The 21159-nt window shown below is 47.5% G+C and overlaps 1 protein-coding gene across 5 annotated transcripts; it reads left to right on the top strand.

Moving 5' to 3' along the window:
• The first annotated feature begins 2326 nt into the window (after nt 1-2326).
• On the top strand, nt 2327-19867 carry LOC141988543 (uncharacterized). Of its 5 annotated transcripts, none has more exons than XM_074954347.1 (5): nt 2327-2445; nt 9590-9716; nt 11489-11602; nt 13926-14015; nt 14617-19866. In XM_074954347.1, exons 2-5 carry the CDS (start codon nt 9590-9592, stop codon nt 16056-16058), a joined length of 1773 nt encoding a protein of 590 aa, XP_074810448.1. In that variant the 5' UTR covers nt 2327-2445; the 3' UTR covers nt 16059-19866. The 5 variants fall into 5 exon arrangements, with proteins under 5 accessions (XP_074810448.1, XP_074810449.1, XP_074810445.1 ...); XM_074954348.1 differs by lacking the exon at nt 2327-2445 and adding an exon at nt 8418-8544 and having other exon boundaries at nt 14620-19867; XM_074954344.1 differs by lacking the exon at nt 2327-2445 and adding an exon at nt 8418-8544.
• The last annotated feature ends 1292 nt before the right edge of the window (nt 19868-21159 follow it).

The raw sequence follows: 21159 nt of genomic DNA, 5'->3' as shown, positions 1-21159 counted from the left end.
ACAGGGTCGGCGGAGTGCATCCTCAGTACCACAGCTAGCATCGACTCACGGAATAGTGCACTGTGGGTAGCTATCCCACAGTCCCCGCTGCCCATTGGATTTCTGGGTTAAGCTCCCAATGCCTGATGGGGGAAAAAAACATTGTCGCAGTTGGTTTTGGGTACATGTCGTCCGTCTCCCTCACCCCCGCTTGAAAACAATGGCGAACAATTGTTTCACGCCTTTTTTCCTGGGTTATCCATGCAGACGCTATAGCATGGCAAGCATAGACCCCAGCTGTACACTGCTTTTGTGGGCATTGCAAACACTTCACGCAGTATCCTGCAGTATGTGCAGAGCCTAGCTAGGAGCTACTAGCATGAGGAAGATTGTGGGGAGGACATGGACACAGATGTTCCTGAAAGCATGGGATGTGGCAATTGGCACATGGCATCATTGGGCCATGTTGATACAGTGGAACGCTGATTCTGTGCCCGGCAAACAAGCACAGACTGGTGGGACCACATAGTGTTGCAGGTATGGGATGATTCCCAGTGGCTGCGAAACTTTCGCATGCTTAAAGTCACTTTCATGGAACTTTGTGAGTCGCTTTCCCCCACCTTGAAGCGCAGGAATACCAAGATGAGACCTTCCCTGACAATTGAAAAGCGAGTGTCAATAGCCCTGTGGAAGCTTGCAATGCCTGACTGCTACCGGTCAGTCAGGAATCAATTTGGAGTCGGCAAATCTACCATGGGGGCTGCTGTGATCCAAGTAGCCAGGGCAATCATTACCATTCTGCTAAAAAGGATAGGTTTCAGAGTAGCAGCCGTGTTAGTCTGTATCCGCAAAAAGAAAAAGAGTACTTGTGGCACCTGAGAGACTAACAAATTTATTTGAGCATAAGCTTTCGTGAGCTACAGCTCACTTCATCAGATGCATGCAGTGGATGAAGTGAGCTGTAGCTCATGAAAACTTATGCTCAAATAAATTTGTTAGTCTCTCAGGTGCCACAAGTCCTCCTTTTCTTTTGCTAAAAAGGATAGTGACTCTGGGAAATGTGCAGGACATAGTGGATGGCTTTGCCGCAATGGGGTTCCCTAACTGGGATGGGGCGATAGATGGAACGCATATCCCTATCTTGGCACCAGACCATCTTGCCAAAGAGTACATAAACCTCAAGGGTTACTTCTCAATGGTGTTGCAAGCACTGGTAGATCACAAGGGCCATTTCACCGACATCAACATGGGATGATCAGGAAAGATGTATGACGCTTGCATCTTTCAGAACTCTAGGCTGTTCGGAAAGCTGCGAGAAGGGACTTTCTTCCCAGACCGGAAAATTACTATTGGGGAAAATTACCATTGGGGACGTTGAAATGCCAATAGTTATCCTTGGGCACCCAGCCTACCCCTTGCTCCTATGGCTTATGAAGCCATACACAGGCAGCCTGGACAGCAGTAAAGAGCAGTAAAGAGTTCAGTTATAGGCTGAGCAAGCGCAGAATGGTGGTAGAATGTGCCTTTGGGCATTTAAAGGGGCACTGGCGCAGTTTACTGAGTAGGGTAGACCTCAGCGAAAGCAATATTCCCACTGTTATTGCTGCTTGCTGTGTGCTCCATAATATCTGTGAGAGTAAGGGGGAGACATTTATGGCGGGGTGGGAGGTGGAGGCAGATTGCCTGGTGGCCAATTTTGAGCAGCCAGACACCAGGGCAATTAGAAGAGCACACCGAGGTGCGCTGCACATCAGAGAGGCTTTGAAAAACAGTTTCATGACTGACCAGGTTAGGGTGTGACAGTTGTGTGTGTTTGTCCTTGATGTAAAGCTGCCCCTTTTAGTGAATGTACTTCCCTGTAAACCAATCCCCCCTCCCCACTTCGATGACAGCTGGCACAGGAAATAAAGTCCCTATTGTTCTCAATCCATTCATTTTTTATTTATTAAAAAAAACTTGAGATCACTGGCAATGCTGACTAGTAAAAGGAAGCCCAGGTGTACAAAGGGTTTGATAACAGGGGCGGGTGGAGGTGGAGGGAAGGACAAGGCCACATTGCTTATTGTAGCCACACTACAAATCAAAGCTGTTTGAATGACAGCCTTCTGTTGCTTGGGCCATCCCCTGGAGTTGAGTGGCAGGGTGCCTGGAGCCTCCCCCTCCCTCTCTCCGCCGCCGCCCCAATGTTCTTGGGCGTCTGGGTGAGGAAGATATGGAACTTGGCGATGAGGGCAGGCGGTTACACAATGGATGCAGTGTGGCTCTGTAGTCTAGCTGCCTTTCCTGCAGCTCCACCAGACGCCTCATCATGTCCGTTTGCTCCCCCATTAGCCTCAGCATCTCCTCCTACATGTTACAATCACGCTCACTGTATTCTTTCCTAGCCTCTGCCACCGAATGCCTCCATGCATTCAGCTGTGCCCTATCAGTGCAAGAGGATTGCTTGAGCTCTGAAAACATGTCATCGTGAGTGCATTTTTTTCGCTTTCTAATCTGTGATAACCTCAGGCTGGAGTTGATGTGGGTAGCATGGAAACATTTGCAGCTGCAGGGGCTGGGGGTGGGGAGGGAGAGTAGACTTTACAGAAGATTCATTTCTGAGAACAAAAGGCAGACGATTTCACAGTGAATCAAGCAATTCACAGCAGACAGCACATGTGTTTTAGGTACAAGGTCACATTTTGCTTTTTAAATTGAGTGCCTACCAGCAGGGTGACACAACACACATGGCTGGGCAACAAAATTTGGTTTGCACATAGCCATGGTGAGCGAAAGGGTACATGGGGTTGTCTTCTTCCGCGTTCAGAACATGTGGGAATGGTTTCAAACTGCAGCGCCCTCCTTTCCCATAGCAACCAATGCCGGTTGTGTTTGCTGTTTAAAAGGAGGGACAGCCCGTGCACTGTCGGCGTGGACAAGGCCAGATTGACCTTTTATGGGCTCGGTGCCAAACATATTTGTGGGCCCCCATGGGGGCAAAGGAGCATGGCGTGGGGAGGTCGGTCCCCAGAGCAAGGGCCAGCGAGGGGCAATGGAGCATAGCATGGTGGGGCCGGCCCCACTCTGCCCAGCCCAGTGCAAGGGCACTGTATTCAAACTGGCAGTTGCCAGACGCACACTGGCCCGCCCAGCCCTGTGCTGCCAGCCTGCGCCTTCCCCTCGGGGGTGGGCCCATGGCGTGTCACACAGCCCCCGACTTCCTATGCCCAGCATCCCTTGGAACTGCTATGCCCAGCAGCCCCCCGCACAGACCCTCCACCACAAATACCCAGCAGCCTGCACACCCCCAGCCCCCCACACAGCCGCACCACTTCTGGTACTGGACGTGGATTCCACACACACATCCCTCCCCCAGCATGGCTGTTCTCCAAGATGATCCCTTTTAGCCAAGCGCAAACAGCCCAGCATGCCCGGGGTCTAATCAGCAAACAGAAGGGATTACTGTTCCCTTACAAAACTTCCCCTATTTCAGTCAGGTGACCATGAGCGATATCACTGTCCTGAGGCTGACACAGAAAGAAAAGGACCGAATGTTGCATGAACGCAACCAAAACCCAGGACCATTCGCTGCCATGCTTTGTGCTGCAATGATTCCAGACCACTTGCTACTGGCTTGGCGTGTTAAAGTGTCCCACCGTGGAGGGCGGAATAAGACAGCCCTCCCCAGAAACCTTCTGCAAAGGCTTTCAGAGTACCTCCAGGAGAGCTTCACGGCGATGTCCCTGGAGGATTCCCGCTCCATCCCCAGGCACGTAAACAGACTTTTCCATTAGCTCTACTGTACTGGCCGCGAATGCATCCCAATTGTTCAGGGCAAATCAAACATTAAACACAATTGCTTTTCACTCCTGTAGTGTCATTACAAATGTGAACTCACCAGACGTGACTCCTCTGCCATCAGGGTCCAGGAACAATAGGTCCTGGGAGGGTATTGGCTTCAGAGTGAGCAAAAGGTCCTGGCTGCCAGGGAGAACGGATTCTCTGCTTGCCTGCTGCGCATTCCCCTCCTCTTCATCCTCCTCATCCACAAAATCCTCCTCCGTGTTGCCAGGAGGATGCCACCTTGCAGCTGTTGGCTGAGGATGCCACCTTGCAGGTGTCCATGGAGAGTGTTGGGGTACTGGTAGGGTCTCCTCCTAGAATGGCATGCAGCTGATCATAGAAGCAGCATGTCTGGGGCTCTGATCTGGAGCGACCATTTGCCTCCTTTGTCTTTTGGTACACTTGCCTGAGCTCCTGAATTTTCACACGGCACGCTGTGCATGTAGCCTCTCTCCACCGTGCCTGGTGTGATTTTGGCATCTATATCAGCATTTCTTCTGCTGGTTCGGAGTTCTGTCTGCACAGATTCTTCTCCCCATACAACAATCAGATCCATTGTCTCCTGTTCGCTCCATGCTGGAGCTTGTTTGCGATTCTGGGCTTGCATGGTCACCTGTGCTGCTGAGTTCGCCACGCTGACCAAACAAGAAATGAAATTCAGAAGTTCCCAGGGCTTTTCCTGCGTACCTGGCTAGTGAAGCAGAGTTGAAAGTGCTGTCCAGAGTGGTCACATTGGAGCACTCTGGGATAGCTCCCGGAGGCCAAGAACATCTAATTGCACAGCGCTGCATCTACACTACCCCAAATTCGACCCAGGAAGGTGGATTTTAGCGCTTCTCTCCTCATCAGGGAGGAGTACAGCAGTCGATTGTAAGAGACCTTTAAGTTGGCGGAATGGGGCTGGTTGTGTAGTTCATTATAAAATCAACCTAATGAGGCTAAAGTCGACCTAACCTTGTAGTGTAGACCAGGTCTAAGAATAGGAAGCTATATAAAGAAAGAGGTACAGTGTAGCATAACCGTAAAAGGCCAGTTGCCAGCAATAGTTTCGAAGTCCGGAGGCTACGTCTGAAAAGGAGAGAGGCATGCAGGAAGAGCCGGTGAGCCAGCAAGAGAAGCCAAAGAAGAACTGCGGCAGAGATAGAAAAGAAAGATGGAGTCGGGCAAAGCTGACTGAGCAGCAATTGAACAGCAGCCACAGCAGTGATTTGACTTTTAAAAGAAAACAGCAACAGATTTATAGCGTAAGCTTAATATACTTTTAATTATGGTTTAGTGTATAGGGCAGTATATAGGGTTAGTATGTGTATGCTTTACATGTGTGTGTGTGTTTTAAGTATACTTACAGCAGCAGCTAGTGGGGACCACCCTAAGGGGGGCCACGTGACCTCCCCACATTACCCATCCCCGCCCCATTCCTAGCCCGGGACCCCCACACTCTCCCCATCCTGTGTTTCTCCCCCCACTCCCCAGCCCCATCCTTCTTTATCCAAGACTGGGGAGGTGTCCCAGGTCTGGCCCCTAAGCTCTGGTGGTGGACCGAGCAGCGCAGCTACATGGCTGCGTACTCTGGCCGGCCCTGCCCCTAGAGTTCAGGCAGCAGGCCGGGGGCAGCACATGGCCCTCAGTGCGACCCCTATGTGGCACCAGTGTATACATATATAAACTTTAAAGTAATTTAAGATCTGTTGTCAGCGATTTGTTGCAAACTGGCTACTTGCAATGAATTGCTTTGCTTAGAATCATTTGAACTATATGCTATTGTAGTTTATGTGCTCTTTAATTTGCAAGATGGGATTTGTGTCTCGGGGACACCATAATGGAAGATGCTTTAGCCAAACACAAGTTGTTGAGCTCCATAGAGGGGTAATACATTGAAATGTCATGGCCTGTGTTATGCAGATGACATAGATGATTGACTGGTCTCTTCTGGCCTTAATACCTATGAATTTCTGAAGCCCTTTTCTGATCCCTCTCCACATTCACCTTTACCAACTTTCCCCCTTCACATGGATGTTTGGTGCAGTAGTTGGTTGTGTCAAGTTTAAAGACCAGGAGAACTTTTTACGGAGAGGCAGACACAGCACCAAATTATACAGGAACTATCTGCAGTTATTGGTGAAGAAAATTCCCTTCTGCACAACACAGTGTCACATAATACAAACCTTTAGGAATAGGTAAATACAGGTGTCACTAGTGTTCAGCACTAACAACAAAAGCAGGAATTGGTTAGTTAAAATATTTGTGGTATAATAGCTAGCAGGTTTTTTGCTTATTTTACAGTTTCAGAATCAAAATTAACAAGTGCAACATATATCAACTGAGTAAATGTCATCTCATTAATGGCGAACCACACATCTTTTGCATTACACTGGAGGTTAAGTCCAATCACAGAAAAATTCTAAAATATGACCCTCGTCTATTTCCACCAGCAATTTCTGTGCATGATGGCAAGTAAGTTGAGAGAAAACAAAATGCATTTGGGGTGTTATATTAAAGTACTGTACTGCATTTTTTCAGATACATGCATTGACTGTTCAGAAAAAGAAATATCCCAAGGGCAGATAAATCCTTTGCCTGCCCTTTCTTTAACTCCTTTCCATGTAACTTGGATATAAGATTAATAGTAAAAATAGTGTTCCAAATATTGATTAGTGCAGTAGAGAACATTAGCTTTTTCCACATCCTCTGTCACTATGTTGCCTCCCTCATTCAGTAAGGGGCCCACACTTTCCTTGACTTTCTTCTTGTTGCCAACATACCTGAAGAAACCCTTCTTGTTACTCTTAACATCTCTTGCTAGCTGCAACTCCAGGTGTGATTTGGCCTTCCTGATTTCACTCTTGCATGCCCAAGCAATATTTTTATACTCTTCCCTGGTCATTTGTCCAATCTTCCACTTCTCGTAAGCTTCTTTTTTGTGTTGAAGATCAGCAAGGATTTCACTGTTAAGCCAAGCTGGTCGCCTGCCATATTTACTATTCTTTCTATACATCGGGATGGTTTGTCCCTGTAACCTCAATAAGGATTCTTTAAAATACAGCCAGCTCTCCTGGACTCCTTTCCCCCTCATGTTATTCTCCCAGGGGATCCTTTATATTAAAGTACTGTACTGCATCTTTTCAGATACATGCATTGACTGTTCAGAAAAAGAAATATCCCAAGGGCAGATAAATCCTTCACCTACCCTTTCTTTAACTCCTTTCCATGTAACTTGGATATAAGATTAATAGTAAAAATAGTGTTCCAAATATTGATTAGTTCAGTAAAGAACATCAAAGTGATTTGAATAAACATTAGCACTTATTAAAGCCAAGGTGCTGTCATTACAGGCACAAAACTGTTAGGATGACATACAACACTGGGAACCATTTTGTACGTTTCCAAAAAAACTTGATCAAACCGAGCGTTGGCATTTCTGTGATGGAATTCTGGAAATTAAAAGGAAAGGAAGTGGAGTTATTATTGCTCAGATGAAGAGTTCTCCAAGTAACTTGAAAAGGAAAGTGTACCAAGCCACACTACTACTGTGCAACTCTCACAGCAACATTAAAGCCTGGTTTAACTAGTTGTAGTGTGTGTGGGAATAGGGTTGTAATATCCCTTTAAGTTGTTTGTGAGCCCTCTGATGGTACTTACTGTGACCTGTATTTTAGAAGCCATCTGAAAATCAGTCTGACCACAGTGTGCACTCAGCTAGGTCTTGTATGTTTATATATAAATAATAAACATGTTTTTGGGATGCCGGTTGTGTCTGATAGTTTCTTCAAATAATTTTTGTTGTGCACCATGCAAAAGACATGACACAAATTATAACATTTTAGATATTTATACAACTATGAAATAAGTTCTGATAAATTGAGCCCTTTTCTTGTTCTTAATTTGGCTAAGAAGGAAGCAGGGCTAGTCCTACAGACTTCTTAAATTGTAACTGTTGTCCATATAAACTATGTGAAAACATTACATCTGGATCTGCCATAATTTGGTTGACTATTGCTTTTGTTTGATTTTTTTTTTTCATACATGTGGTATGACTACTGTCAAATAGATACAGACTAGAAACTCGGGTATGATATTTGGCAGAGCGTAGCCCAGACACAGAATTTCACTTCTGGAAATTGTCTTCTGTTATCTTAATGGCACAAGTTACAATGCCCCCAAAAGTATTTTATTACTTACAGTCACTCACATCCCAGTTCCAGATCTGAACAATTATTAAATAATATATAGATTTACTGATAGACACTGTTATGAATCTCAATCCATATTTATTCTGGTGAAATGTTTGAAAAGGCGTCTCTCACCCTGATGAATTACCAAGAAATGTTCTTTGCACCGGGGGCCTGGAACTCAGGGTGCTGGGAGTGCAGGTGTGGCAGCACCCCAGGGTTGAAGTGGTTTCCATCCTAAACAGGGTGTCCACCCCCCCACTATAACATTGGTGCGATACCCGCCTTTGCACAAGGGATGGGAGCCACCAACCCACAGGGAACCGATTTCACCCCGTCTCCCCTAGTGGCTCCCCGGGCAACTCGCTTCCCCGACCGAGATGATTAAGGGTTAAATCCACAGAGCTCGGGGTCCTCCACAGCCTAGACAGGCCCAGGAATGACTGCGCGAGGGGGCGGGCGAAGGGAGGGACCGTCTCGTGCCCGCCGCAGAGACCCGGGGGCCGAGCGCGGCCCGAGCGGCGCGTGCGGGAGCGAGCCCCCTCTGCAGGCTGCAGCCCCGGCGCGCGGGGCGGTGAGCGGGGCGCGGGGAGGCGCAGCCAGAGGCGGCCGCGGAGGGAGGGAAGCGGCAGCAGAGGCTGCGAATCGCTGCCTGGGGAGGAGGCTGCTGGGGCTGGAGCCGAACCGCGCCTGGGACCGGAGCCACCCCTCGGGGGCCGGTCTGTGCAGCGGAGCCCGGCAGGTTTGCGCCCCAGCCAGCGAGAGCCCGACCGAGCCGCCCCCGCTCGCTGACGGGGGCAGGCGGGACCCTTCCCCGGGGAGGGGCTGCGGGGGCTGCCGGGTTCTGACCCCTCCCCGCAGAGCAGGCACCGGCCGGGGCTGGGGGGCGGATCCGTTCGGTCGGTTCCTCCGGCCTGTGCCGTGGGGGCTGGGACCGGCCCGCTCGGGACACCGGGCTCGGCGCCGGGCTGGGGCCGCTGCACACACCGGCGATGGGAGCGCGGGGGGAGGCTGCGCTGAGTCCGTGGGTACCGCGGGGGGAAGGTTCCTTCTGTGAGCGCCCCATCGGGCAGCGTGCTGGGGATTCAGCCCGGGACCTCCAGTGCTACCAGCCTGGGCTGCTCCTGTTTGATGGGAAAAAGTGGAAAATAAATTGCATTGCATCATGGCTGGAGGGGCCGCAGTGCTACTCAGGTTTGGTCTGCCCAGCCCCCCAGCCTGGTGACAGAGGGTCAGGTGTGCAGACTAAATGTAAGTGGGGCTGTGACCTGGTGCACTGACTGACGTTTGGCCTGCCTGCTCCATCACGACAGAGGGTCCGGAGAAAGACGCCTCAGCAGTGGTGCAACTCTTTGTGACTGGATACAACACCCACAGCAGGGGGCCAGGCCCAGCTCTTGGAGCCACCACTGTGTGGGGAGTCACAGACACAGAGAACACCGGCCATTACTTTTTGTACAATGCGACAAACTTGCACCCATAGCAATGGTACAAACTTTCATACCTCCCAGGGCCCTCCCAGTTCCATGGACCACTGTACGTCTGCCTCACCTGCAACAGCTATTCCTCTACCAGTGTGTAAACTTTGCCATGCTGAGTTGGGTTGTTTGTCCTTTCAGATGTCGCTGACGTTTGAGGATGTGGCCATGTATTTCTCCCCAGCGGAGTGGGCGCTGCTGGGCGAGGAGCAAAGACAACTTTACAAACACGTTATGTGGGAAAATTACCAGACTCTGGTCTCGTTAGGTGAGGAGCTGTGTCTGTAAGATCAGGGCCCCAGAGCACTGGGTGCTGCACAGAGACACAATAACTGAGATGGACCATTGGTGTGAGTGGTGGGTGGAATGGTGTCGATTGGGTTTGATGGAGAGGTGCATGGGTATGGATGGACAGAGGCATGTTTACTTTATCAGAGCAGCCAGTTTCTGGGGAGACCAGGTGTGTGAGGTAATATCTTTTATTGGTCCAACTTACGTTGGTGAGTGTGAGAAGCTTTTGAGTCACACAGAGCTCTTCTTCAGGTCTGGGAAAGGAAAGCTTCTGTTGGTGAGAGAGAGAAGTTGGTCCAGTAAAAGGTATTACCTCACCCACCTGGTCTCTCTAATATCCTGGGACTGATAGGTCAACAACTACACTGCATATCTTCAAGAGAAGATCCTTCCACGCATGGTCACTCGGGCTCCACAGTTTAAGGCAAGAGAATTCTGTCTCTTGTAGTTCCCTAGACTGAGCACATAAGCAGAAAAGGGCCGTGTGTTCTGCAGGCTACAGGATGAAAGGCCACCAACACCACAGTTAAGGTGAAAGACAGACTGGGTTCATCTAAGCTGGTATACAAGACCAACACCACGGCCGTGGTTTGTCTGGGTCAGTTGACTCAGGACGTGGGACTCAGGCTGGAGGGCTAAAAATTGCAGTGTATATGTTCATACTTGGGTTGGAACTTGGGCTCTGGGACCAGGGCCATCACTAGCCATTCTAGGGTCCTACGCAGCCCCCCCTACGCAGGGTGTGCGTTTGGGGCCCCAGGCCTCCGCAGGGGCGTGGGGAGGCTGGCCCCAGGCCTCCATGGGGGGGGGGTGTTATCTTGGGGGACGGGGGGAACTGCCCCCCAGCACTCACCAGTGGCGTGGCTGGGGCCAGGTTGCTGCCCTTCCCGCCGCCGGTCGGTGCTTCCTTGTTGCAGTCCTCAGGGGAGTGGGCGCGCAGTGGGTGTGGAGCAGGGGCGGGGGCTTTGGTGAAGGGGTGGAGTGGGGGAGGGACTGGGGCAGAGCAGGGGTGGGGGCTTTGGGGAAGGGTTGGAGTGGGGACAGAGCTGGGGTGGGAAGAGGCGGGGCGGAGTGGAGCATGGGCGGGGGCCATGGGGAAAGGGTGGAGTGGGGATGGGGCTGGGGTGGAGCAGGGAGGAAGAGGCCGGCTTGGGGCAGAGCATGGGTGGGGGAAGAAGCAGAGCAGGGGCTGGAACAGCATGCAGCTGCATAGGGCACCTGCAGATTTGGTGCCCCAAATTTCCGGGTGCCCTACGCAGCTGCGTACTTTGCGTATAGGTAGGAACGGCCCTGTCTTGGACCCTCCCTCCAAATATTCACTCAGCAATTTTGCAGTCCCACAGACCAAGCCCCTCAAGCCCAAGTCATCTGATCCAGGCCAGGCAGAGGTGTTTAATTCCTATGTAAACGTATCCACAGGAGGGAGAGGGGTGCTGGGCCATATTAGAGTAACTTTCCTAGGACAAGGAGAAATATCCAGCTTTTGCCACATGTGTTCCACCCAATCCCTTCAGACACCGCTTTCCTCTCCAGCTCCCCTTTCCACAGGTGCCAGGTTGTTTGCAGCTCAATATCCCGCCACTGCTGGGCACCAGGAGTTTTGACCATAAGCTGCAGTTCATGTTTCCATGGAAAACAATTGCCTATTAGCCTTCACAATTAGCTCATAGCCTAATTGGCACAAACATTGCATATGGAGCTGCACAATGTTCTTAGAAGTTCTTAGGGGTGATGCTTTTCTCTAAACAGGAATCCAAACCCCCAAGCCAGTGGTGATCTCCAGCATAGAGCGAGGGGAAGAGCTTTGTGTCCAGGGTCCCACAGAAGATGAAGATGAGGACGTCCTGAGTGGCACCCGCCCAGGTGAGGAAAGAGTTAAAGTGTTGTGCAGGGAACAAATGATAGCTTAAAGGCAGCTGGAATCCTGATACATTTTGGCCAAAGTGACAATACATCCGGGAATGACAATTTTTAGTCTAATGTTGTAAGGCTTTTTTAGAACAGTATGACATTTTCAGCTCTCATTCAATTCATGATCCATTGTAATCACCACATTGTTTTCTGATGTACTGCTGCCAAGCCAGTTATTCCCCATTTTCTATTGTGCATTTCATTTTTCCTTCCTAGGTGAACTATTTTGAACTTGTTTCTTCAATTTCACCTGGTAGATTTCAGACCAATTCTCCAGTTTGTCAACATCCTTTAGAAATCTAATCCTGTCCACCAAAGTGTTTGTAATCCTTCCCTGGCTTTCTGAATCGCTGGCCGAGCAGCACTTGGGAATCTCCCTTCCGAGTTCAGGCCCAGTTTTGTAAGGACCCAACATTGTTCCATTGCTTTTTTGGGCTCTGAATTGACATTAATAAGGGATTTCATTATTACTCTCCAGGACTGGTTGGGAGGCAACATCATGTTGTGGGAGTGAGGAGACCTGGATTCTATTCCTCATTCTGCCACTGAGCTGCTGGCAGACCTTGGACAATGTTGTATTAATTCATATAGACTACATGGGCCCAGAGAGACAAAGGTGTTAATATGACACTGTTATGGCTAACGTTAAAGAGTGTTAAATAAGGTTTGGGGTTTGGAATACAGAGACAGATGCCTGCGTAGTACCGTGGAGAACACCATGAAAAATTCTTTCTATTATTTTATTAAAGATACAGAAAAAGAAGGAAAAAGAGTTAAGGCATTTGAAATGTCAGGTATGACCTAAGAACTTTTATTTTGACAATGTCCCTTGTTTCCTTTCCCTTTACCCGGAGAAATTCTTCAGACAAAAGGCCTCTGTTTGAAAGTCTTTTTGATGGTATTAAAGATGGTAGTAACTGTCCTTTTGGGGAAAAGAGAAACAGCTTGTTGAAATGTGCTGGAGCTGATGTTGATATCATAAAAATCCGATCTTGTTTCCTGGGAGACAAAAGAAGATAAACCCACTCAAGACTGAAGAGAAAAGAACAGCATGGATAGAACATGTGGCTTCTGGCTTGGGTTTACTCTTACTTGCCACTTCATGGCTGGAGAAACACAGGCACGGCACACGGTCTGATCAGCCAATTGGAGACCTGCCTGGCAAACCTGTCGAGCGTTAGTCTGTTGTGGACAATGCGTTTGGCTGCCTCTTTGATAATGGGCTTACAGCAAGGTTGCAAACTATGACAGTTTTGGCCAGCTAAGCCAGACTCTTATTTTCTAGAAGACAAAGGGAGAAGAATAAGAAAGAGAAGAAATATGGAGGGGAATGGAAAGAATTCATGAGGGCCAAGAGGGATGGGGACAAAATCTCACATTCCAGGTGATTTTGGGGAGTTAGCCAGAACTGGTAACCATGGCAATATCCTCCAGATCCCTTTCTCTGGTGCAGTCTTGTTAAGACATCTTTTAGGATTAGGATGAAGAAGATCTGGGGTCGCAAAAGAGGATCAGGGTGGCATCATGATGGTATCGCTCACTGCAGCAATTGTTGGCATGCTCTTGCTGTTGCTGTTTTTTCAGTCAGCAAGGGTTGCATTCAGTCTCGCTCCTTTATTTTCCCCCGAAAGTGTTTTCTTTTGAGAAACACCAAAAAGAAGTAATGGGCAAAATAGCCCAGCCCCTCACTGTTTTTCTGTGTTAGGCCTAAATTCTAACTCAGTCATTTTGGTTCGTTAATATCCAGTTCCACACTTCTCTTGTTTACCACCATCATTTTAACACTGTACTTGAATTGCATTATAGGCCTTTTATATTTGGACTAATTCTGTCATCTTGTTTACATTTTGCACCTTTTCCCATCAACATTTATTCTCACAGGATATTGTAACACTTTATAAACTTTCTCACAGTTTTTACAATTAAAGTGCCAATTAGGGTAAATTTGTGGGCCCAGTTATTAAAATAGCAAGTTATTCCTTTGACTCAGGTTCTCTCCCACCCTTTCTGTATTTAGTATATAAGCTCTACAACATCAGGGCGATCTCTCTGTAATTTTGTGCAGCACCTGGTGCTATGGAACCAAGATCTCAGTTATGCTACCACAGTACAAAGAAACTGTCAAGTCCCAAATAGCTTCCCTTCTTGTGCATTGTGGAACCCACTGTCCAAGTGACCATAAATGAGTAATTTACAGTGCAGGGGAAAGGGCTTCCCTCAGTGATATTAATTCGGTCTATGTGCTGTCAACCAAAGACCTTTTGTCTTGGTGCAGGTTTTCCAGATACAGAAGAGACCTGGGACTGGTCAGCAATTGAAAGCTCCTTGGGCTTCTTCCTCACACAAAGCTCTTCCCCTAGAACAGGTAGGGAAGCAGCTCTGCCCTTTGAACTAGTGGGAGCCAGAGAGCTCATTTCAGGAATCGTCCATCAGCTGCAAACTCTCCCCTCACAGAGCATTACAACAGGGATTGAAGCCCAAACATGAGAAGTGCTACAGCTCCTCACCCTGACATCCCTCTAGGAACACCATCTCTCCCCTTACACAGATTCCCCCAGTCTCTTCCCCCTCCCCCATTTTCCAAAGAACATGGAGCCATTGGGATCCCATCACAGTGTGAGTGTTCCGTGTGTGTCCCTCGGGAGAGGGGTGTCAGTGCTGGTGTGTAGTGATGCTGTTCTCCCCAGTGAGATGGGCCTCAGAGTAGGTAGAGAATTGGGGGGGGGCTGATTTTCACGTTGACTTGGAGGACTGTTATCAGGGCCTATGGGACACTGACCTTCTCCTCCTTTCCCAGTGCTGGGGCCCCTGGAAGTTTGGCCTCTTACACTGAAGTGCCAAGGGTCAGCCCTGTTCTGAGGGGAGGGGTGTGGCACTTTCTCAGGCACATCCCCCTGCTGGGAATATTAGTGGTTCCCTTTGTGAGCAGCACAAGAAATAACATTTGGATTCTCTTCCCCACCAAGCAGGGGCGAGGAACCTGAGCAGGGCTGAGGGGCAGACTCCTGAGGAAGGGCGTGGCAACCTGGAGCCACTCAGGCCTTTCCCAGGGACATCGGGGAAGAAGCATTCCAAGAAATCTGAGCGGGGGAGACCCCACAAGAGGCAGTGCAGGCTCCAAAGGCAGCGGAAAAATCTGATCAGGAACAAGCCAGCAACCTCAAGAGGCCATCAGAGGAGATCCAGGCCATATCTAAAGCCTCTTGCAGAGGTTAAAGCTGAGCCCAGAAAGAGCCTATTTACCTGTCGTGTGTGCAGAGAAGAATTCAAGGTGCAAAGAGATCTGATAAGCCACCACTGGATGGTTCATAGGAGACAGGAACTGTATCACTGTAGCGAGTGCGGGGAGAGCTTTAGGAGAAAGAAGGAGTTCAGAGCACATGGGAAAGCTCACAGAAAGAAGAGAGATCATCCCTGTTCTGAATGTGGGAAGATATTCCACAAGTTATCATATCTCACTGCCCACCAGAGAATACATACAGGAGAGAGACCCTATTGCTGTGCTGAATGTGGAAAAAGATTCTTCCATATATCAGCACTTAACATCCACAAGAGAGTCCACTCAGGAGAGAGACCCTATGCCTGCGCTGAGTGTGGAAAGCGATTTATGGATTCATCAACATTTCGTAATCATCAGGCAATCCACTCAGAAAAGAGACCCCATCGCTGTAACCAATGTGGGAAAGGCTTCAAAGTTATATCAAGTCTTACTAGACACCTGAAAATCCACAGCGAAGAGAGACCGTTCTTGTGCCATGAGTGTGGGAAAAAATTTTGTCTACGAGAACATCTGATCAGACATCAGAGGATCCACACTGGGGAACAGCCCTATTGCTGTGCTGAGTGTGGGAAAAAATTCAGTCTCCTTCAAAGTCTCAGGAGACACCAGGAAACCCACAATATGGGGAGACTCCATCGCTGTGCTGAGTGTGGGAAAATATTCCGTCATCCAGACAGTCTCTCTAGACACCAGGGAGTCCACACTGGGAAACTCCATCGCTGCACTGACTGTGGAAAAGGCTTTGTCTATATACATCATCTCAAGAGCCACCAGAGAATCCACACTGGAGAGAAACCCTATTGTTGCACTGAGTGCGGGAAAAGTTTCACCCAATTGTCTGGCCTCACCAACCACCTGAGAATCCATTCAGGAGAGCGACCCTATCCCTGCACGCAGTGTGGGAAGCGCTTTGCTCACTCATCATCTCTCACTGAACATCTGAAAATCCATTCAGGAGAGCGACCATATTCCTGCATTCAGTGTGGGAAGCACTTTGCTCGCTCATCATCTCTTACTCAGCATCAGAGAACCCACCCAGGAGAACGACCATATTCCTGCACTCAGTGTGGGAAGCGCTTTGCTCGCTCATCATATCTTACTAAACACCAGAGCACCCACTCAGAATAGAGATGCCTGACCCTTGTGTTTGATGGAGGGAACCTCTTCAATCTCTCACTTCACCCTGTTCTCAAAGCCTGTAAAAGAAAGACAACTTGCTCCCACTCTGAAATGTTCCCACCTCTTCAGTAAGCAGACATGAGTTTAGGTGCTGGGTTTGTTAAAATAATTTGTATGGTCCTGGAGATGGGAGCATTTAAGCCAAGAGGTACTGAAACATTCCATTGTGGGCATTATGGGCTGCAGCTAAGAGAGATGACTGGAGCCAAGACTGCACTTTGGAGGCCGTGGTTTCTCCCAAGCCGTTTGTTCACTGCGGCTCCCATCCTCTCAGGCTCCACAAATTGAAGTAATTGTTTTATTTCTTCTGGGATTTTTGTGTTTGGAAAAAGGAATAATGGGTAAAGATTCTGGCAAAGACTGAAAAGGAGCTTTCGTCTCCATAGTTAATGAAAGGCTGTGACATCCCCTGCGTGCCCCTCATAGTACTGAATCAAAAGGAAGGTTGTTTTGATTTGGCTTTGAGAGAAAATTATGAATCAAGCTGTCTTAGTAGTTGGCTTCATGCATAATGCAGCGAGGGCCCTGTCTTCACACCTAATTGCCTGGCAAGCAATACCAGCTAGGACTGGAAGGTTGGAGATCGGAGTTTCCGGATAAACAAATAGCGTGCCGTTTGGTTATGGCCTGCCTTCTTTATCATCTTGATGGTACGTGCAAATGCTTGACATCTATGGATGCTGCTGTCATGATCAGGGTTGACTACATCACTTACCCATCATCTGATTCATTGTGCCATCAGAAGTCATCCACCAAAAAAAAGGCAAGGGCAGGGATGAGAGATGTCAGTTACTTCCTATTATAATGGCTTTTTTTTTAATAACTCAAATTTGTGTTCCTGGATGAGTTAGTGGCACTGTAATGCCACCTAAGGCTTGTCTACACTAGAGCTTATCACTTACCAGAACACTCATCCACATCCCTGCGTGATGTAAAATATACTATCCTAAGCACTGGTGTAAACTGAGCTATGTTGATGGGAGAGTTTCCCTGCCAACATAGCCATCGCCTGTCATAGAGGTGGAGGTGTTCTGCTGACAGGCAAGCTCTCTCCCATTGGGTTAGAGCGTCTTGAATGATAGCTTGGTGTCTTGAACACTAGTGGGAGCTGTTGCACTTAGGGCTTGTCTACACTACCCGCTATGTCAGCGAGCAGCAATCGATCCAGAGGAGGTCGACACCAGTACACCACCAGAACGAGGAGCGCAAGTGCAGTTGATGAGAGTTACCGCGGTGTCAACTTCAGCTACGCTATTCACATAGTTGAAGTTGCGGTATCTTAGATCAACCCTGCGTGGTAGTGTAGACAAGCCTTGACAGGTACTTGGATCTCAGCCTTGACACCAAGTGGCAAGGAGTGCAGGAAAATCTCTCTGGGCAACTTTGCTCTGCTTTGCAGGCTGGGAGTCAGGTTTGCTGCTTGTTGTCTGTGTTTTCTGTAAACAACTCGTGGAGTTGCAGTCCCAGCCCAGAGTGTGACATGGGTATGAAACATCTAGGGGTCATGGGGCAGGGACAGAGGTGGGATCCTGCATGGGAACAGGGAGCCCAGAGAGCATTGTTTCAGGAGAGAGATTCCTAAATAGAGAGGGAGAGATATTAGTCCCAGCAACATCCACAGTTCAAACTGAGCAGCAGTACTGGGCCATTGTCTCCACATTCCTTAAGCTGGGGTAATTTGTGGCCATTCTTCTCTGTCAGAGGGCGATGATGAGATGGGACTTTGTCACTGTTGTCTCGTCATTCCTGGAGGGAGTAAAATAATACAAGAGAAATATGAGTCTGAAATGGCTGCACTGCCGTGTGTGTAAGTGAAGATCTGCAATCTTCCCTGCAGTGCTGACTTTATGTTCCAGTCACTCTTGGGAGATGATGTTGGGGAGAAGCAGCCATCCTGCCTTTCTTTCTGGAGCTGGTTATGCCAGCTGCAGTTCAGCTCAGTTGTAGTCTCCTTTTAACCATTATTTCTACTGAAGAAATGGGGGTGTAAGAACTCTGAATGAGTTAAAATCATCCAGAAAACTCTGTGCTCATGCTAAGCTTTATTGTACAAATTTACTAGTAGTTCAATTTGTTCTAACCTTTGTTCATTGTATATGCGACATCTGTCAGACGCAAAATGTATGCTCTGTTAAGGTTTGCTAAATATGAACTGTGTGCTAGGTACAGTTGGTGCAAATATTTCTATGGTTTTATGCTACTTGTGTGCTGTGGTTTACTACCAGCTAAACTGTTGTGTGCATAATTAGATAAGAAAAGATGTGTAAGGTCTGCGGAATCTGGAATTTTCTGTCTTCTAAATGAGGAGAATACAAATATGAGCAAAACTGAGCTCATAGTTTAGAACAGAGTGAAGAGGTATCTGCTGCAAAACATTTCTCCAGAGTGAGTACATACTTACCTTTTTGTATTACTGTGACAGTAAAAGAATAAATGGACACACATCCGATATCAGGAATTATAACATTCAAAAACCAGTCGGAGAACACTTCAGTCTCTCTGGTCACTCGATTACAGACCTAAAAGTCGCAATTCTTCAACAAAAAAACTTCAAAAACAGACTCTAACGAGAGACTGCTGAATTGGAATTAATTTGCAAACTGGACACCATTAAATTAGGCTTGAATAAAGACTGGGAGTGGATGTGTCATTACACAAAGTAAAACTATTTCCCCATGTTTATTTTTTCCCCCTACTGTTCCTTATACGTTCTTGTCAACTGCTGGAAATGGCCCACCTTGATTATCACTACAAACGGTGTTTTTTTTCTCTCTCCTGCTGGTAATAGCTCACCTTACCTTATCACTCTCTTTACAGTGTGTATGCTAACACCCACTGTTTCATGTTCTCTGTGTATATAAAATCTCTGCACTGTATTTTCCACTGCATGCATCCAGTGAAGTGAGCTGTAGCTCACGAAAGCTTATGCTCAAATAAATTGGTTAGTCTCTAAGGTGCCACAAGTACTCCTTTTCTTTTTGCGGATACAGACTAACACGGCTGCTACTCTGAAACCTGTGACAGTCTGTACCTCTATGTTCACCCCTCCTCAGGTTAATGATCAATTTTGTACAAAGTATGCCTTTTGAAGTATTATTAGAAAACTCATAATGTGCTGAACATTGTTGTCTTGTGAAAATATGGGAGGCAACATTCTATGTAAAGTTATATGATTCTACTGTATGATGTTACTTAGACATGTCGTAGTTCTAGAGAAAACCCACAGACCAGTTCCTCAGAGACAAAAAGGCAGACTGACCCCTCAGCCAAATATTAGCTGAATCGAATGGACTTTTACCTGGTAAAGTGGCTGTTATTTGGCTAGGGGAAAGGGTGTGAGTGAGAAATCTGCATTTTAACAAAGGAACAGCTTAAGATTTCTGTCTAGACAGACCGTATGTCTCCTAAAACTTGGCTGGGGATGGTTCTTTCATAAGAGAATGAACTATAAGAAAGGGGAAGAGGTGCCCCCGAATAGTCTTCTCTTTCTCTCTGCTCATGGCATCAATGACACCTGAAAGACAAAGAAAGTAACACCTCACTTGAGGAGGGTCCCAAGCTGAAAGGATTCCCGCCAATAAAACTAATACAATAGGTGGTGAGAGAGACTTTTGTTTTGAATCCATTTAGCTAACTTTAGATATTAGTTGTGTTTTACCTTTTATTTTATAACTAATCCTGACTTTTATGCCTCATTACTTGTAATCACTTATAATCTGTTTTCTGTAGCTAATAAACTTGTTTTGTTGTTTCATCTAAAACAGTGTGTTTGGATTGAAGGGTTTGAGAAACTTCATTTGAGACCAGGATTTGTGCCTATCATTTTCTGTTAATAAAATGATGGAGTTTATATGAGCTTGTATTGTCCAGAACAAGGCTGGACAGGACCATGTGTTAGATTTTGGGGGGAAGGTCTGGAACTAGGATTTGGCTGGTGTTGCTCTGCAGTGTAATTCAGGAGTCACTGGCTATAGGCCCCATACAGTGTTGCTGGGAGTAATTTACATGCTGGAGGCTGAGAGAGCAAACCAGGAGTGGTTGCTTTCACAGCTAAGCAGTGTAAAAGGCACCCCTGGTTGGAGACCAGATGGGATACAGCTGTTCAACGTTCTGGATGGAACCGTGGTTAAAGTCACAATTCTACTGACTTCATTTCCAATCAGTAAATCAGTTGAGTCTGGTTACCTGACATTTCGGCTCACTATCAAACCCCAAAGTGAATAGGAGTTATTGTGCCTCTCTCTCCTGCTGGTGAACCTGAGCTGTGCTGTGACTAACCTGCCTGAGGAGTACATGTTAGCTAAACAGTTTGCCAGCCCCAAATGGTTAAAACTCATGAGACTGTTCTAAAAAAAGGGAAGTTGGAGGTTTTTACTTGCTTTAGGTTTCTGAGCTGTTAGGGTGCACTGGTTTCATGTTTTCAAGGTTTCAGCCAATCATAATCTCTCAGACCCCTTACACGACAACCTTTATACAATAGTCGCTGCAAATGTATAACAGTGGTCGCAACAGTGATCTATAGAGTTACAGATTATGTCAGTAACGTCACGGGAGGTGACACGGCATCAGTGAGACTGACATTGGAATACTGCCTCCAGCTTTGGTGTCCTCATTTGAAAAAGATGTTGTGATATTGGAGCTGGGGCAGCAAAGAGCCACCAAAATGTTCTGCGGGCTGGAGAAAAACGCCTTCTCGTGAGCTACTGAAAGAGCTCAACCTGGTCAGCTTATCAAAAGGAGATTGAAAGGGGACTTCATTGAAGTGTTGAAGTGCCTTAATAGAGAGAAGCTATTGGTTATTAAAGGGCTCTTTAATCTAGCAGAGAAAGGCATAACAAGAACCAATGGCTGGACGGTGAAAAGAGACAAATTCATATTACAAATAAGGCACAAATATTCAACAGCGAGGATGATTCACCACAGGAACAAGGTACCAAGGAAAGTGGTGGATTCTCCATCTCTTGATGTCATTTAATGAAGACTAGATCCTTTCTGGAATGTGTTTGCCCAACAAGTAGCTATTGTGTCATACAGGAGGCCTGTGATACGC

This window comes from Natator depressus, chromosome 6 (assembly GCF_965152275.1).
Source record: "Natator depressus isolate rNatDep1 chromosome 6, rNatDep2.hap1, whole genome shotgun sequence".
Classification (NCBI taxonomy): Eukaryota; Metazoa; Chordata; order Testudines; family Cheloniidae; genus Natator; species Natator depressus.
This window is presented reverse-complemented; position numbering and strand designations above follow the sequence as displayed.

What these genes read in the sequence shown, in the direction of transcription:
- LOC141988543 (XM_074954347.1), top strand. Translation starts at nt 9,590, where the DNA reads ATGTCGCTGACGTTTGAGGATGTGGCCATGTATTTCTCCCCAGCGGAG. An exon ending in CCAGACTCTGGTCTCGTTAG is followed by an intron (nt 9,717 to 11,488) that starts GTGAGGAGCTGT and finishes TTCTCTAAACAG; the next exon opens with GAATCCAAACCCCCAAGCCA. An exon ending in CCTGAGTGGCACCCGCCCAG is followed by an intron (nt 11,603 to 13,925) that starts GTGAGGAAAGAG and finishes GTCTTGGTGCAG; the next exon opens with GTTTTCCAGATACAGAAGAG.